At 42.7% G+C, this 19518-nt stretch overlaps 1 protein-coding gene across 2 annotated transcripts in view; it reads right to left on the bottom strand.

Moving 5' to 3' along the window:
- The window catches only part of POLA2 (DNA polymerase alpha 2, accessory subunit), a 910834-nt gene that overhangs the window by 295404 nt on the left and 595912 nt on the right, over positions 1-19518 (bottom strand). For both annotated transcript variants that reach the window (XM_069644973.1, XM_069644974.1), the window contains one exon: positions 3395-3437. In XM_069644973.1, the coding sequence (XP_069501074.1) occupies positions 3395-3437 (43 nt within the window). The remainder of the gene's footprint in view (positions 1-3394; positions 3438-19518) is intronic.

Below are 19518 nucleotides of genomic sequence, written 5' to 3'. Positions count from 1 at the left end.
AGGACACAAGCTTACCAACCGTTTTCCCAACAAGTAAATCACATGCTGAAAACAGAGGGATCAGCACAACACAAGCACCATCTTGGAGGTTTAGGGCAGAAGGATTAAAACCCAAGATGCCAAACAGGCCATTTAAAAACGTGTTTCAAATCCCTAAGCACAGTGCAGCCTGATGTGCATTCGGGAACAAACAGCCAGACACAGCCCTCACAAGGTAACACCCCCCCTAGATGCAGACCCCCATTAAAGACCCTGCAAGGTGAAAGAAGGCACCCACAACAACCCGCTCTAGTCAGATAGTAAGGGCTGCTGGAGCCAGGATCTTGTGCTTGGAGTTGGCTGAAGACTGGAAAGCCATGGAATAAGCAGAAGCTAAAGAGATGGAGGAGAGTGGAGAACAGGAGGAGGTGGTGAGAGCCAAGAGGGTCAAGGAGGAGGTATAACTATAGTGTGCGAGTGGAAATGAGGAAGTGGCAGTCAAAGAGGAGGTGGTAACTAAGAGAAGAGATGTATACATCTGGGGAGAAGCGCGGGTGCAGCTGGAAGTGGTGAAATTGAAGAGAAAGGAGGAGGCAACATGAAAAAGTGAAATAAGTGGGATAGACTGAAGAGATGTTGAACACCAAAAGAAGGGGGTGGCAGGAATAGTGGTAGTCCAGGCGGTACAGATGTCACTAAAGAGAAAATCAGGAAGAGAAGGCTGAGATAAGAACATGATGTTGAGAGGACATAGTCGAATAGGACAGAGGATCAACAGCGAATTAGTAAAAGCAGGCAAGTTCCAAGAGACTTGGTCAGCATTAGACAGGAGCAGGTCTGCATGAGTTTAAGATCAGACTCCAAGAACCCCTCCTCACGATTTCCCTTCTGGGTGCGTCCATTGACCTCTCTGTTCACAAGCCTTCACAATGAAAAGTCATCTTGTATGGGACCCCCCCGGAAAACCTCCATCTAGCTGAGGCTTTTAAGGGTTTAGGTCTGTGCAAGAGACATAGGGTAATGGGAGGTTTCTGTGTTTTAAGAGACTTCAGCCCCACTGGGGAAGAAGCCCATTTTTATTGCGTTGGCCAACTTTGTAACCAATTGCTTAATAAAATTAGTGCATTCTGAAATATGGTATTGGTTCCTTGATCACGGGTGAAACCTATGTTAGTGCAACTAAATGGGCACAATGGCACCATGCTAACTGTTGGTTAAAATATATACCTCAGAGCAGGGGTTTTGACCTCCTCAGATGGTGTTGCCAGATCATATACGCGCACTGCCCTTTCTATAACAGCCCTCCACTGTACAGCAGATATTGTGGATGAAGGGGTGCATCAAGCCCACTTAGCTCATGCAAATACTAAGCCAGTTGTACCAGGGATTCCTCCGACTGATCATCAATGTCAAATTCCTACATATCTGGTGCTCTACGAGCAAAGCTGGACTGAAAACAAAGGCTCACTGTCCTCCCCTCCTCAAAGATGTCTCTAAACATCATACATTTGTTATGCCTATCATGGCAACCCTGTGGGGACTCTACAAAAGGCAGGCCAGCTTGCTCCATTGAACCCACTGTATGAATAGCACTGTATCCAAAGAGAGGAGTGGGGGTGGGGGGTTCTGCAGCGCATGTCTAACAATGCCTGTGGAAAAGTAGCTGGTGCGCAGTGCTGGGCTTTAGGCACCGGATTGCTCATCGTTGTGCATGGATCCAAGCTCTTAGCATGTAGATGTAACACTTATGTCCAGAGCTGTCCTTTTAGGGACTAGTAGGATGTGGTGGAGATTTGAGAGAGGCTTGCATGAACACTTAACCTGGTGGAGCAAAAGGCCTTCTACTATTCGGGGTAGAGGCAGACGTAGGGAATGATGGCCTGGGTTCAAACCAAATTGTACAAAAGGTGCAGTATCATCCAATTTAGTCTGTTGCAGAGATGTATTTAATTTAATGTATATAGTGCTGAACAAACACGCTTCCAACAATGGTACCAAAATTATAGTGTATAATGCAACTACAATTTTATTCAGGAGGCAGCTAGATGAGCTTTTAAAGAAGAGTGAAAAGACCACTGAGATGGGGGGGTGCATACAAGCAGAGGATTGGCAGTACCACTTACTCTCCAGTACCACTTACTCTACGATAAGGATTGCGTTCCTATAAGAAGGCAACTCACTTTTCTTCTCCTGCTCTTTACCTCGAATGGAGGACTCTGAAGCCAGCATCTCAGGAGTGGCCCTCAAGTCTTGGGCCCCCTGGAGCAGGTTTCTACAGAGTTTTTTATTCTGAAGCCAATAACAGCTTTGCCACCCTTTCCCTCACTGCCTTTGAATGCAGCAATTTACACGGCACATGTTCTTGTCTCATGGCCCTTCCCAAGTCAAGAGATACGAGAGGGGAGGGTCCGAAAGACATGGTACAGTAACACTCCTTTACTGGTCTTAATGTACAATTTAAGAGCTATGACTTAAAACAAGTGACTGGTTCTACAGAAACATTCCTGAGTTGATCTCGGAAGAAAAAGAAAAATCAGGAGGTACAGGTGGCATCACTTTCTGACGAAAAGGGAGCTAAAGAGCCGTGATGCAGAAAAGGTCTGGGTCGAAACGGTGTCACTTGGCGGCTATTTAAAAAGTCCAGTCTGTGCCTGAAAGGGAATTTTTAAGATGAGGAATGTATCCATTCGAATGCCTGGGCACAGTTGCCTACACAACTGTGAAAGAATACGCCTCCCCAATAACACAGCAAAAGCAAAGTGGTCACAAGGACATTTTTTTAAATCTACTCCAGTAAAAAGGAACTTGCTTGGTGACGATAACATGCACGTGCATTTTAAGGTATATGTTGGACAAAACAAATTCAATTTGAACATTTCTTTTCATTATACTTAGTTATTGGTTCCCATTGTAAACAAACGTCATAATTGTTAATCATTTATATCTGTTTTTATTCAAAATCGAACTTTCCTTTAGTAAATAAAATATACATTGACACTTAAAAAACCCATAATAAATTGTAAATATTTTTTTAAAAAAGTAAAAAAACATGCACATTATATACTGCCCAATCCGTTCACTTTGGAAAGAAGCAAAACGATTTCCAAGATGGTCACCCTGGTTGCATGCCTCGATGGCTAATTAAAAGAAATGACACGTGGGTTGGGCAGAGTGTAGTAGTGGAATGGGTGCGAGGGCACTGTCAAACGTCTGCAGACTTTGCCACCCATCCTCTCATGTCATCCCCCATTCTTTCCTATACTGCCAAGTCGAACGTTTTCGCTCATATTTTGTCCTAAAGAAGCACGTATGAACACAATCAAAACCGCTTCAATACGCTGTAAGCACTCCAAGATGCATTCAAGTAGACACTACATTAATCAAAGAGGGAAACACATTGCTTTCTTATACTTGCCTTGTAGAGACTCTGTAGGTTTGTGGAAAGGAAGGGGCACACCCTGACAAGAAAAGAAACACATGCAAGTATATTAAAGAAAATAGGATGGAATGCAAAACACAAGTCACTCAAAAATTCCGAAACGAATTAGAACCAGTTGGACATGGATTGCAGACTGTACAAGAAATTTGAATTGACTCCGAGTACTATATGGAATTAGCATCCAAGTTAGCAGATAAGGATATCACTAAGTAAGACAAGGCCATCTATATAAGAGCAAACGGGAACCTGCAGAAAACAGACAGACCGCACTCCAGGTCACGAGATGCTGACAGAAATTGAGAAAAACAGCCAAGATGAATTAACTTGACACACACACACCCCTATCCCTCCTCCCCCATTATTTGCTCTGTAAGAGAATACAAATGTGAAGTACCTACTTACTCGTGCAGATGTGAGCAGCGCGCTTCAGAAAACCGAATGTTAAACAAAAAGGGTACGGTTCCATATTTTTCAAGTCTATTTGTCATAATATCAAAGGTGACGTATTGTTAGCGAGATTTTTCAGTTTTATGCTTAATCCCCTCACCTTGAGAGCCCCCCCACCCCAACACTTTGTGCTGGACTTCTGGACCTTTTTCCTTTTCTCCTGAATGAGGGACGTCTTTTTCCCCCCTCAAGCATTCTTTCTGCTCTGACCATGGGAACCATGTTCATTGTATTTTTATTTTATGGAGTCATGCTTTCCTCCATACCTTTTTAAAAAGGCATCCGTCTTTCACTTTTGCAGCACACAGCACCCTATATGCAGTGTTGCCTATGAGCCCTTTGGGCTCTTTTTATGCTTTCATTTTCCTTAAGAACTAATTTTCAAGGACAGGAGGATACTTGTTATCCTTCTCAGCTTTCCCTTTGGAGATATCAGCACACACCACCCTATGTGGAGTGCTGAGGGTATACCTAGTATCCCCCTTTCTCTCAGCGCCTGTGACATTTGTTACAGTAACAACCCTAAAGTTATGGCTGGTGGCAGTGGACACGGTCTACCGGCTTTTGTGCTATTTTTGTTCGCAGTCTGTTTTCACAGCTGCTGCTATGCACAGAAGGGTCACATTTGTTCCAACATGGTGGTTTCTTCCTTGCCATTTCTTGTGTGGTTCTTTCTTGGCCTTACTTTTGTCATCCTTGGATGGGGTGGTTGTGAAATGAGTTTGGTCTTCGGCGGGAACCCTTTGTGTAGCCCGCCAAGGGTCAGATGTGTCTGCGAGGGTTCTATGTTTTTTCTCAGCTTTTTTTAGCTGAAAATTATTTGCTGGAAAAAAAAAACACTTATTTGGAGGTGGGTCGGGTCATTCAATCCCCCAATCCCCTATTTATTCCCTACACCCCTACCCTGCCCTTCCCCTTATGTCCTTACCCCCCCTGCATAATTTTCGCCGATTTGTTTCAGCAAAAGAATGTTCAGCAAAAACTGCAGCGAAAAGAAAAAACGGGCGATGAACGGTGTACCGTCTGCGAGGACAGGAAGCATGGGAGGATCCCGAAACTCTATCATCCATTGTCTTCTGGCGTGCCTGAAAGGAACAAGTTCCCGCTGGGCGGCTGGCTGTCCTGATTGCACAGCCACCCACCTATTTCTGTAAAATGCCGGGAGAGTTTGAAGAGGATGAGGGTAAAATCCTAAAAAAAGATGGAGGTGCAGGAAAGTAAGTCAAATCACTGGAACAGAAGATCCGAAGACTACTACCAGAGACACCTGCAGCCCCTTCCAGCAAACGTGAAGAGACTACTGCTGTCCTGACCCTGTATTCAAATCTACAGAGGAGCTCCAAAGAGGACTCCTTCCCCTTGGCTGGTGGGACCAACTAGCCATAAGACAACCTGCAGACCGAGCCATCATCCGACGTGCTGCAACCTTCCTGGGCTGCAAACCGCCACTACCAGTGGACCTCGGACCCAAATGCAGTGCATCGTCTTCCCGTGAACCAATCATCCCAGATCTTTGATGAGCTCCACTTGGACCTCCAACGTCAATATCTGCCTACTCAAAGTCTCCTAACCAGAGCATAGGACCGAAAAATGAAGGCAGTTCACCCATACAGATCGCCCAGGCTAAAATGCCTGTGCGCCTTAAGGGAGCCTTTACCAAGGTCACTGAAACCTTTTTGACCATCGAACGCATGATACTTGTAATCAAGTAATCCTTCGGAACTTCGCCTTTTCTGTTGCTGTGCTTTACATGTGGTCCCCTCCAATCTGACTTTTAAGAACACATAACCAGATAGGTATGTACTTTGAAAGTATTTAACTGCTATTGCTGAATAACCCTTTTTATTCATATAACAGAACATGATCTGAGTGACTATAACAAGTATTTTTACATACCACTGAACTGTGTTCACGAACTCCATTTCTCCCCCCCCCCCAAAGTATTGGTTTACTCACCTGAAGTATTGCTCACGCTTTCGAGTGTGTGGAGTAGTTGGAAATTGCCTTGTGTATATAAAATACATGTCTAATTTACTACAACTACAAGTGTGTGAGTTTCTTTGGGCCCATGTATTTACTGAGTTCTTTGTACTTAACTACGCTCACATCCTCCTCCTAAGATAAGGCTGGCTGCTCTGCCATTCTACCAAACCTTTCGGTAGTAAATGCATATACTAAGAGTTGGGACCTTTATACCAAGGGATAATCTTATAGAGTCTCACCTGTTGGTAGACTTTAGGAAAACTCCCCTAACACTGGTGGCAGCATTGGGATTGAGTAGTCTGATTACATGGAGTCTCGGTTGTACTCGTGTCCAGAGAATCCATCCACAAGGCTGGTTCTACCTAACCAGTGACCACTAAATAACTAACATGGACAACTTCAAAGCAGAGGTCCTGATCGATCTTACAGTAGATCTATTTAAAGATAGGTGTAGAGACAGGAGGCCTCCATTATAAAGGAAAGACAAGTGAATTGATTCAATGCTTCTTGATCACCAACTTATTGCGAGTAGGCCTGAAACCCCTACTCCTGATATAGATGTGTGTGAAGAGAATATATGAGACAAAGTCGAACCCTTAGTCCTCATCTCCTAAGAGGTGAAGAGTCTGAAGTAGAGGAGGACATAAGAAGGTCCAGCAGGCCACCTCCAGCTCTTCTAGCCTTACCCCTACTTTCTGCTGACATTAAACTGGAAGTTCTCCTCGAAATAGAAGAGATGAAAATCCAACTAGGATTCAGAAAGCTGGAAATGCAATCAGAAATGAGGGTCAAAAAAATTAAGATCTGCAACTCCGAGATAAGGCAATGCGGCATGAACAAGAAAAGAAAAGTTGTCTCTTGACTCATCTTCCCTGTCAGACTCCTCTTTGCCTGATGCCTCCAAGTTCAAGAAGCCTCGTCTCCAAGGATTTGGCATGTGACATGGGTGTATGATGTGAAGAAAGATTCTGGATTGGTTGGGAACTTTTGAATTTACTTTTAAGGTAGTTTTTGGGTCATCTCTAGGCACCACCAGAGTGGCTGTGGTGGAGATGAATTATGCGAATAGAGAGGATTACCAGTTGGTTAAGTTAGCTCTCATAGCCAGGTTTGGGAAACCCTTCCCAATACCTGAAAAGGTTTAGAAGCCATAAGAAGAAAGATGGTGCATTATGGGCAGCCTTGGTGTGCGAGAGCCTGAAAAACTTGGATAAGAGGATTAAGGGGCATAGAGTGAGCACATATGATGGTTTGAGATGTCTTGTCATGCTAGAAAGAATTTTTGATGCCCTTTCCCCAGAGCTGAGGCTGCACCTGTCCAACTTTAAAAAAAACTTGATCCTAAGAGGTTAGCACCATCTACTTACTTGTGGCTAGCCCACAGGGATACTCGCAACGATCCTGGAGCTTCTCATGCGAAGGAGGAGGGGGGAAAAAGCATAAGCAAGCATAAGAAAGAAGGGAAAGATCATTCCACAAATCCACCACCAAAAGAGGGCCACAAACATAAGGGTAAATTCCACCATAAACCTCATAGTGTTAGTGAAACTTCTGGGGCCAAACCAGAGGTGGTTACCAGAAACCCCCATTCCAAAGAACCTTTGTCAAATGTGTGGTTTGTGGGTTGGGTGACCATGTGAAAGGAGATCCCACATGCAAGGGTAAACCTTCAGGGTTCCCATTAGTCTCCTTAACCTTCACTCAGAGGGAGAAGCTCCAATGACAGGTGCCACCTTTCACCCACAAGCTGAAGAACCCATTGGTGTTGAAGCTAGAGATACTTACTTTAGTGCCCCTGGGACTGTGGGAACAACCGAACCTAGATGTCTAACTCCAACCCCGATAAAACTAAAGAATGTTATAAGCACAGCGTACTTGTAAATGGCCAGGACACCACTGCCGAAAATTTGGTTGTGGAATTGCACACTGTATCTTGTGTTAATTCTATGATAATGAATATAAACAATCTGCGTTAACCTAAAATCTTAGGTGCAATTTGTTAAGTCTGTGCTACCAGACTGAAAATCTAAACAAATTGTGGTGGTCCTCCATACACAATGGGGGACATAAATGCACACCCTGGTGCTGTATATACCAGCCAAATAAATAAAGTTATACTTTATAAACGTCTCAAACTCAATCTTTGCATTGTGAATTTATTCCTTCATGAAAAAAGTTTGCACAATCCAATTTCATTTGCCTATCAAAAATAATCATCATTCATCTGTATATACCCTATTTCTTGTATACATCAATTTACATAATCCCTACTTAAACATACTGTTTCATAAAAACGAAAATTCATTAATTTTCTGAATTTCTCAATTTAGTCCTCATAGATCCTTGTATGGAGGTAATGTGAACTTCCAATGAATTGATATCCTTAATTTGTTGTTTGTTTGTGCTCCCAGTGTGAGCTACTAGGATTTTAACCTAGATCTTCCACTACGCGTTCCGGGCGATTTGTCTGCCCTTCTTCAGGTGGGGACATCAATTTTTCCTTTTCTTAATTCTACAAAGAATGTATATGTATAAATTACTCCATACATTTATAAATACTTCTGACGTATTACTTTTCACATAGTTCATACTCAGTACACTGTACTAACCTTGAGAGAGTAAACCCAAGTGTGGCAACCTTTTGCACGTTTCTATATTATTGCAACTTTTTTTCTTGTGTGTCCTTTGCGGAGATGTTTGAAACTGTTAAAAACAAAATAATTTCACTTTAGTTATCTGTCCTCAAAGTCCTGTCACTTCACAACACTATTTACAACTTTAGAAAATGTGGTTCGATCGCGAGTGGCATCAGTCGCTAAAAAACAGCGCTGGTCCCCGCGATCAAAATTTTAGGAAGAAATCACTTTATTTGCGACACCTCAATTCTGATTTGGGAAGCCTGTTCTCCGTATTTTAACATATTAGGTATCCAATGGGGGAGCTCAATTCTCCATGTTGCTGTAATTCTTGATAATTCTGCAATCAATATTTCAACCATATGGGTTACTCTCCCATACCTTATTCCATATACTTAAATAATTCTTTAGTAACGGACATTCTTACTAGTTCCTACCTGTTTTCTGTGCTCTTAGATTGATGGATGGAATTTGCATACCGCTCTGTTAATGCGCCATGTTCTGTTGCTGACTCTTATTCGGAAAGACAACTCACTTTCCGTGAAGCGTAATTCCTTAATATTGCCGTTTCTATAAATAGTTGTAAGTACGCGTGTTACTCGAGTAACCCTGAACACTCCTGACTACAGTCACGGAATAACGTGCGCTCGTTAGTTACCTTATTGTTTTTTCGATCCTTTCAAACGTTGCCCGCTCTCGTGTTCACTCTGTGCCCTGGGTCCTGCATCCAATGGTTGCTAAGCAACCAGGGTCAACTGACTCAAGACCTGAAGAACTAGTAAACCAACTTGAGCGCCTGATACGCAGAGAGATAAGTCAAAGACTACATGCAACCACATTATCTCAATACTTTAAGGCACAGAGAATTCCAAGGGGCCTAAGAATAGATCTGGAACCGACCTTATGTAAGGAAAATCCTGAGTTTGTTAAACGTTGGAGACTCATACTGAATAAGTGTTCGCTTGACTTGATACTCCTCACGATAGAGGAACTATCTAAATCTTTAACAACGATTGAAGTAGATCTGGAAACAACCAAGAAATCATTGGCATCATTGATGACAAAGGACGAAATATCAGCATTACTGGAGGAGATAAACAAATTGGACAATTATAAGAAGGAAATTGAATCTAAAATGATTAGAAAGTTCTGGAGGGATACCCTAGATTATAAATTGCATATAGTGTACACGTGGAAAGAATACCATCAACAAAAAGACAACACTAGAGGGACAAGACCTGGTTGGAATAATAGAAATAGAAAAGATCCAAATCAAACCACTCAATCATCGGACGCATTCAGTGGAGAGACTGAACGCCCACAATCCGAAGGGAGGAAAGAACAAACAGAGAACGAGGAAGTCAGGAAGTAGTCAAGTACGAAAAACATCGAAACCAATTGTTGAAACTCAGACACCTATATACTCTTTTTTTTAGACTGAATCCGTGCCGAAGAGGGAAAAAGAAAAAAATCCATTAAGAAAAGCCAACTTGCAACAGAAGAAAACTTAGTGATAAACATATCTAATTATCTTACAAATTTTGAAAAAAAGACATTGCGAAAGGGAATTTCATTTGTTCCATCTTACAATAGCACGTTACTCAAAGAAAAGATTGATTTCTTTAAGCTAACCAGGAAAATGATTAAAAATATTTTTTGATTCATTAGAATTGCAAGAAAAAACACCCAGTAATGAAAACTTGGAAATGAAATTAAAGAGCACTTTCAATCCACAAATACAGAATCCAGTGATGGAGGCTTTTCAAAAAATCGTATTGAAAGATCTACAGACAGTAAGATTCAAAGACAAAAGGAATTCCAACCTAACAAATAGAGCGAAACAAGTTCTCACTAGACTGTGGCAAAATCTGAATATCATACTGAAACCTGCGGATAAAAGTGGGGCATTCGTGATTATGGATATTTTGAAGTAAAAGCAGAGGTCGAACGGCAATTGAATGATCGAGACACCTATATGGAAGTACCACATGATCCAACAGAGAGAATGTGAGATAATCAATAAAACACTTGAAGCAGAAACAGATGAGATTATCACGAATAAAACAAAGCAGTTTTTAATGAAGACACCTCCAATAATGCCTGTAATATACATATTACCTAAGATCCACAAGAACTGTGATAATCCACCAGGACAACCAATAATTGCAGCCAAGAATAGTCTACTAGAACCATTGGCACAATATGTTGATAAAGTGATTCAACCCCTGACACAAAAGTCCACGACATACATCAAGGATACTAATCATTTCTTGAAAACACTGGAATCTATTAAGTTTGAAGAGAGCACGGACAACATGTTCACAATGGACGTGACGAGTCTGTATACAAACAATCATCAAGCAGGACTTGAGGCGATGGAATGGCTTCTACTAAACACAAGAGAAGTGGTAAACAGTGATCGCCTATTCATATTGAAATTACTTACCATCATATTGAACAATAATTTCTTCATGTTTGAGGATCGATATTTTATCCAGATCTCTGGAACGTCCATGGGTGCGGCTATGGCCCCGAGTTATGCCAACACTTACATGACTTATTTGGAAGAAACACATGTTCTACAAAACCCAAGATGGAAGAACAAACTAAAATGCCTGCTTCATAGATGACCTTTTTGGAATTTGGAATGGACAGAGGAAGAACTAAATGAATTCTTTTCATTTATGAACTCAATTACCCCAAGAATTAAATTTACTCACAAAATGAGCAAAACATCAATTGAATTCTTGGATGTAATGGTTTATTCTCAACACCGACAAACTGGAGACAACAGTATTCACGAAAACAGACAGATATAGTTTATTACTCGCATCAAGCTTTCATCCAAAAAGAACAGAAAGCACCCCATTTAAGTCAATTTATAAGATACAGAAGAATTATATCAAAAGAAGAAGATTATGACATGAAAGTGAGCAATCTCGGCAAAAAAGTTTTGGCAAGAGGATACAGTCCAGATTCAGTATCTAAACATTCTGTCAAAGTCAAGGGAATTCCAAGGTCAGAAACAATGACGCCGACAAAAAAGAACAAACTGAATTGGTCTATGTGACTACATATTCGCACCAAAGCAATTCAATCAGAAGAATAATTAAGAAAAATTGGAAACTCCTTGAAACTGATCCAACACTATCAGCGTTGTTCCCAAAGCCACCATTATTTGCATACGCTAAAAGTCCATCAATTCGAGACAATTTAATGAAATCTGACATACAAAGGCACTATTGCGTGTAATAATTGTAATAACAACTTAAAGGAAATACAATAAACCATCCTTATAATGGAAAAAGAAAACAATTGTTGCACACCTCAACGTGCGACACCAGCAATGTAATATATGGAATTAAGTGTCCTTGTGGACTCTATTACGTGGGACTGACAGGACGCAAGGCTAAAACACGATGGTGTGAACACAAGTCAAATGTAAGACAGCAACCAGTGGCGCAACACTTTGTGAAAATGAAGCACACGATAGCACAAATGAAATTTGTAATACTGGAACATGTGACACTACCACGAAGAGGAGGCAATTTGAATAAAATGTTGCAACAAAGGGAGATTTTCTGGATAGAAAAGCTGGACAGAATGTATCCGAGAGGCATGAACATCGAATGGGATCTAAACTGTTTTTTATAAACCAAGAGAAGGCAGATCTTTCAACTTGGAATTCTTTTTAAAATTACAGATAATGCAGAGGATGAGATATGTAGAGAAGAAAAAAAAAGTGCCCAAGAAGAAAAACAGTGAGATGTACAATAAATTCTGCCTTTAAGACATTAATGTGAGAACTGTGACATCAACATTTATATATTAAGTCTGCCCTTAAGACATTTCTATGAGAATTGTTGTATTAACATCTATATACTATGTGAAAAAAAAAAAAAAAAAAAAATATATATATATATATATATATATATATAGAGAGAGCAGATATGGACTATGAAGCTGTGAATACACAAGTATAACTTTCAAATTTGTATTGTAAACACTAAAGATGTGGAAGGACGAATTGTACTAATATCACACGATTAATTCTGTTTTTGAAAAATATGGAAGAAAGCATATGTGAATGGGTAATGAACATTAATTAACTGTAAAGATATATTCTGAAATGTTTTATCTATGAAATGAACGTATTTAGAGCACGATTGCTATGAACTCTCGGAAGGTTAAGTGTGCGAGGATATTTGACCCAGGTTTCCTATGAAAATTTACATGATAAATGATTAGAAACTTGTTTACAAACAGAAAAGATTTCCCAATCTGAACTGGGAATAACATTAGCGTGAGGTTGAACTACACACCCAACATGGTGGCTGTAAAGGTCTGTGGGAATTAGTAAACAGGCAATATAGGAGACCTCAGTTGAGCCTGGTTGCTTAGCAACCATTGGATGCAGGACCCAGGACACAGAGTGAACACGAGGGCAGGCAGCGTTTGGAAGGATCGAAAAAACAATAAGGTAACTAACGAGCGCATGTTATTCCATGACTGTAGTCAGGAGTGTTCAGGGTAACTCGAGTAACACGCGTACTATTTATAGAAACAGCGATATTAAGGAATTACGCTTCACGGAAAGCGAGTCGTCTTTCCGAATAAGAGTCAGCAACAGAACATGGCGCATTAACAGAGCGGTACGCAAATTCCATCCATCAATCTAAGAGCACAGAAAACAGGTAGGAATTAGTAAGATGTCTGTTACTAAAGAGTTATTTAAGTATATGGAATAAGGTATGGGAGAGTAACCCATATGGTTGAAATATTGATTGCAGAATTATCAAGAATTACAGCAACATGGAGAATTGAGCTCCCCCATTGGATACCTAATATGTTAAAATACGGAGAACAGGCTTCCAAAATCAGAATTAACAGTGACTTTACCGCGAGGTAAGTGTCGCAAATGAAGTGATTTCTTCCTAAAATTTTGATCGCAGAGGTGGGGCCCAGCGCTGCTTAGCGTCTGATCCCACTCGCGATCGAACCACATTTTTTAAAGTTGTAAATAGTGTTGTGAAGTGACAGGACTGATGACAGATAACTAAAGTGACATTTTGTTTTTAACAGTTTCAAACATCTCAGCAAAGGACACATAAGAAAAAAAGTTGCAATAATATAGAAATGTGCAAAAGGTTGCCACTGGATTTACTCTCTCAAGGTTAGTACAGTGTATTGAGTATGAACTATGTGAAAAGTAATGCGTCAGAAGTATTTATAAATGAATGGAGTAATTTATACATATACTTAATTTGTAGAATTAAGAAAAGGAAAAATTGATAACTACCTGAAGAAGGGCGGACAAATCGCCCGAAACGCGTAGTGGAAGATCTAGGTTAAAATCCTAGTAGCTCACACTGGGAGCACAAACAAACAAATTAAGGATAACAATTCATTGGAAGTTCACATTACCTCCATACAAGGATCTGAGGACTCAAATTGAGAAATTCAGAAAATTAATGAATTTTTATGATACAGTATGTTTAAGTAAGGATTATGTAAATTGATGTATACAAGAAATAGGGGTATATACAGATGAATGATGATTATTTTTGATGTTAAGCAAATGAAAGAAATTGGATTGTACAAACTTTTTTCATGAAGGAATAAATTCACAATGCAAAGATTGAGTTTGAGACATGTATAACTTTATTTATTTGGCTGGTATATACAGCACAAGGGTGTGCATTTGTTATGTCCTCCATTGTGTATGGAGGACCAACACAATTTGTTCAGGACACCACTGCCAGAGACACTGTGGTTAGCCTAACTTCAGTGGATTACTTTTTTTCCAAACCTGAGGATGTAGCAAAGGCATCCAAAAGGCTCGCCAATTTAGCAGGATGCCCTGTCCAAATCAGTTTTATAATGCCAGCTACCATTAAGAAAAATTATATGACTGCCAGGATAAGTGTTAGTGTTCAGTCTGAAGTTCCTTGTAAGTCACTGTTGGGAAACTACTTGAAGGCCCGGGGTATAGTCTCCAGCACCCCTAAGCCCCATTCTAAGAATAAGAGGCAGCTTATTGGAAAACCCAGGGAGGCAACCTTAAGAGACCTCCCCCACTGAGACCAAGAAAGAATCTAGAGTCTCAAAGGAAAGAAGGGACTCTAGCCCAAACCTACGCCCCGAAAAGCGTTTCAATGAGAGAAAAACTCAAGTGAACCCCCCCCACCTCCAGTTGAGGCTGCGTTGGTGGAAGAATCCCCTGACAATCCACCTACTGGTGAAACCAATGTGTAGGAGATTCAACCCAGTCTAGAGGATCTGGAACCTAGAGATCATCCTAAGCTGCAGAAAGTGGACATTCTAAGACAGACTTTAGCAGGGGGTAAAGAGAGAGTGACCCTCTGTTGAAGGTCTGCGTCAGCAGGCAGCTTCCCAGCATAAAGGGCAAGAGCCAGGAAAACATAAGACTCCACTGGGAGGATGAGCTCATCTACAGTGAGCCTATGAAATCTACACCAGGGGACCTCAGGAGACTGGTGGTACCCCATAAAATGAGAACGAAATTTCTGCCATTAGCCCATGAGGTCCCTCTGGTTGGTCATTTGAGTACCAAAAGGACCAAAGAGACTCTCGCTGTATTTCTACTGACCTAAGATGGGCGCGGAAGTAGAAAAGCATTGCAGAAGCGGTCACACTTACCAATTGCCTGGCAAGAGTGGAACCTTTAGGAGCCCCTCCCAGTTGTGGGAGTCCCTTTTAAGAGGGTCGGAATTGACATTGTTGGTTCCCCCTTGACCCTCCAACTTACTCAGGCAACCGTTTCATCCTGGCTGTTTTGGGCCATGCAACTAGATACCCTGAGAACATACCTATGAGAACTGTTACTGCCAAGGCAGTTGCTAAGGCCCTACTTAGTATTTTTTAGCAGAGTAGGTTTTCTTAAGGAGGTAATGTCCAACAGGAGGTCAGGTGTTCTATCCCACTACATGCAAGCCATGTGGAAAACCTGTTGGGTCATCTACACATTTTCAACATCCTACCATCCCCAAACTAATGGGTTGGTGGAGAGGTTTGACAGAACCATGACGTGCATGATAGGTGCTTCAGAAGTACCTTAGAAGAAAGTGGGACCTTCTACTGCCATTCCTTTTTTTTTGCTTACAAAGAGGTGCCTCAAGTCCCTTTGAGTTCCTCGATGGTCAGGAAGGGGTGCCTCAAGTCCCTTTGAGTTCCTCGATGGTCAGGAAGGGCTGGACAGTGCTCCACCCTCAAAACCAGTACAAATTACTATGTGCTAGGCCTCAGACAGAGGATAGCACGCATGATGACTGAAGCTTCTGAAACTTGAAGGCTGGTCAAGCCCTGGTCAAGCATTGGCATGATCAGAAAGCTAACATGGTGGAGTTAACTCCAGACCAGCTAGTTCTAGTTATGGTTCCAATAAAATCCATTTTACAGGACAAGTGGACAGGACGCTTTAAGATTGTAGTCAGGCTTGGAGAGGTCAATTATCTGGTGGACAAGGGCAACCGCAAGGAGGCCCCTAGGGTCTTTCACACCAACTGCCTTAAGGTTTACGTGCCCAGATCAGAGATAGGAACTTTGCTTCTAGCTTCTGATCAAGAAGAGGAGAGTGAACCCCTCCCAAATCTTCTAAAAGGTGCAACGCTCACCTGGTATCCACAGGGACACCACCAGATCTGGTTGGACTGCTTCCGACCTGCATCCACCTCCCCCGGGTTCTCGTTCTGCCGAGGATCTAGTCTGGAATACAGGAGTTTTGATTTAGCCCACAATCTCTTCCTCTCTGGCCCACCTCCCTTGTGAACCCAATAACCCCCTTAGAGCGTTCCTCAACTGGGATTTTGATATGGCGCGCTCTCCGTCCTGCAGTTCTGTGCAGGGGTGCGTCGTGGATGGGGCGCTTCGAGACGAGTTTGCTTCACTGGCGCAGGCCCGTGAGTCAGACTCAGTTCTTCAGGTAAGTCTATTGTTTTGCTAATTTGTCCGTACTTGTAATTGCCCCCGTTAATGTCTTTCCTTGTCTCTTAGGTGCGGAAGGAATGATGAAGACGCCGAGCTGGCTGGGGGCTGTGCTCGAGATGGTAAGTGAATGCGCGGAGCGTGGAGCGCGGCGCTATGTGCGCTTTTGCGGTGCTAACCTGTGTTATCCTTCTCTTGCAGGCCGCCGTGATGTTCCGGATGGTAAGCTGCCGAAAGGATGTGGAGCGATAAGTATATGTTGTCCGAATCGCCGTCAAGTAAGTATGCGCGTTAACCAGCCTTGCCTTTCTCTTGCAGGTTGATGGAAGGCCAGAACGGGAATAAACCAACAGCGAGGTCCGCTCAGGTAAGCATGCTTCCGACTGTTGTTCAAATGCGACATGCGAACGTATACTAATGCTGTCTTTCTATTTCCTCCCCTAGGTTGCGGCTTCCATGAGAGAGTGAGCATCCGCTGAGATGCTGGATGTTCGGGACACTGGAGCGATCGACAGGAGCTGGAATAACTAGCAGGTAAGGATGGCTAATGATGTTGCTCTTCTTGCAGGTGCAGGCCTGGAATGCAGAGGACAGATCGCGGTGAACGTGACGCTGCGAGTGCAGAGCAACGCGAAGCGTGTTCTGCAGCTCGGGCGTGGCTTATATATAGTCTGCAGGTATCCCAGGTGCCTTCAGACCCGACACACCCTAAATGCTAGACCGCATGGTTCAGTTCTGGAACTGAACCATGTGGGGGCGTCCATGTTGTGCTTTTGCCATTGAGAGCTCCAGCACCCCTATGCCATATGAGCTGGACTGACTCCAAGAGAGTCTTGGGGGTCATGATTGGGCCCTTGGGGCCACGCAGGGACACTGATGCGGCCCAGAGGTCCCGAGTACCAGGGACAGGGGCAATGGTCATGACAAAAGGACACCCTTCAGATGATCTATAGAAGGAGTTAAACTCTTCTAATCTGACACTGCAGCAAAAGCAGGAACGCAAGTCTGTTAAGTCAGTTTGCCCCTCTGTTCTCATTGACAACAGGCTTGACCCATTGGGGTCAGCATGACTGACACTGGTGACAGTGTCCCTGTGAAAAGCAGGGGCTAAAGAATGTCAGACCATGAGAGGAATCACAAAGGTCAACAAAATGCTCGCCCTTCGAGTTATTGAATACTTCACCAGTCCACGGGCTAGCACAGTTTTACTAGTGCCAAAAGCAGAGACCAAAGAATTAAGGTTCTGTAATGCTTAACAGGTGCTGCAAGGATGGATGGTGACCCAGATGACTAATGTGGCTATGTCCACACCCCTCCTTGGCACGACTGCGGGCTGCGCTCAAAAGGCGCTCTCACGCGTTTGCAGCAAGAGGTGGGATGTTTTAGGGCATTGTGGATCCCAGGATCGTTGTTTAGTGATGTGAATTTCTGGTTTGATGTTCATAGAATGGGTTCCTACAAGAAACTGAGCAGAAATTAGGGGGGGTGTAAAAAACATGCACTAACCAAACAAGAGATGCTCCTAAAATCAGCTCACCTGGGATGTCTTCCATTTACTTCACTGGGTGGGAGACCCAGACCGGCTGTGGCCTCTCCCTGCTTGAGTCCACAACACATTGTATTAGAATGTTCTATAATGACAAGTCTCAAAACTCTTCATGTTCATTTCCCCTTTCCTTTTTTGCAACAGAATGGCCAAACTAGGGCTTTGCTCGACATAAGCTGCGTAACACCTTTGAGTTATCACAGCGTGGTGTGCAGCGATGGGTAAACGCATGTGCCACGTTTATAGAGTTCCACAAAGCTGCGTTACAGCCATGGACTTGCTTATGTACGCGCACGGTCTGCAGCCACATAATAAGGGTAGGCTTGTGGTTTGCATGTATGGTTATAAGTGTTGTCCGCTGCCAGGTGTGTGTTTTAGATATAAACATTGTCCACACTTGTCCAACCAGGGCGTTCATTTTTTATTCTTTGTTCTCCCGCTCCTCCTCGCAGGTTACTGGGACGACCAGATGGCAGCTGCACTCTCAGGAGGCAGATTGGGAACGGCAAAGTGTTTCCATGCAGGTGATCCTTCAAACAAGTCTTCAGTAAGTATTCTGTTAGTTCAAGGTGCTCGCAAAGCAACGTGTAGCATGGGCGCGACTCACAGCAGGGTTTATATAGCTCTGGGTCTGTGCGACACAAAACTGCCTCCTGCATTCAGGTTAAAGCATTTCCCTCTGCGGCCATATTGGAGGGGACTGGTTTCTGTGAGCAGGAAGCCATGTTGGAATGGTTTGCTTTAGTCGGAGTTATCAGACTGGACCATGGGGGGCGACATTTGGTTAGAATTCTGGTTGGATCCTGGGCCCCTGCAGCTTTGAACTCTGGGTGGATGGTGTTACCATGGGCATGGTCATGACAGGTTCTGCATGGACTATAGGTCCTTGAATTTAGTTAACACAACTCACATCCTTTGCCATGGACTGATGAACTGGTAGATACGCTTGGAAAAGCTAAATTCCTCAGTGTATTTGACTAGACAAATGGTTTTTGACAGATTGCCATGCCTATCCATACCAAGGAAAAAACTGCTTTTCTATCCCAGAAGGCCTGTATCAATTTAAGGTCATGCCTTATGGCCTGACAAATGAACCTGCCACTTTCCAGAGACTGGTAAACATGTTCTGAATGGGTTAGAGAACTTCTGCATTGCATGCTTGGATTAGCAGTGTTCATCCCCACTTGGGATGACTATCGTCTCCATCTTGAGCAAGTGTTGCAGGCTACTCAACAGAAAAACAAGGATAGGGCAGAAACCCTCTTTTTTGTTGATGGTGGTGGGGGTCTGGATCTAGAGGGCAGTTATATATGAAAACAGGAAAACAGAGGACAGGCTACCCCTCCCTTGAACGCACAGGGGGTGCTTAGAAAGACCTACCATGAGCTAGTAAATTAGACTAGATGTGGATGATCACACTGGCAATGTAGAAACATAGAGATAAAACAAAGTTTAATTAAGAAATAAACATGTTAAAATACAAAAGGACATGGGTACACCTTTGTCAGGCAATGTCAACATATGTGTGCTTCGAACATCACAAG

This window comes from Ambystoma mexicanum, chromosome 2p, assembly GCF_040938575.1.
Source record: "Ambystoma mexicanum isolate Mex_15411 chromosome 2p, UKY_AmexF1_1, whole genome shotgun sequence".
Taxonomy (NCBI): domain Eukaryota; kingdom Metazoa; phylum Chordata; class Amphibia; order Caudata; family Ambystomatidae; genus Ambystoma; species Ambystoma mexicanum.
This window is presented reverse-complemented; position numbering and strand designations above follow the sequence as displayed.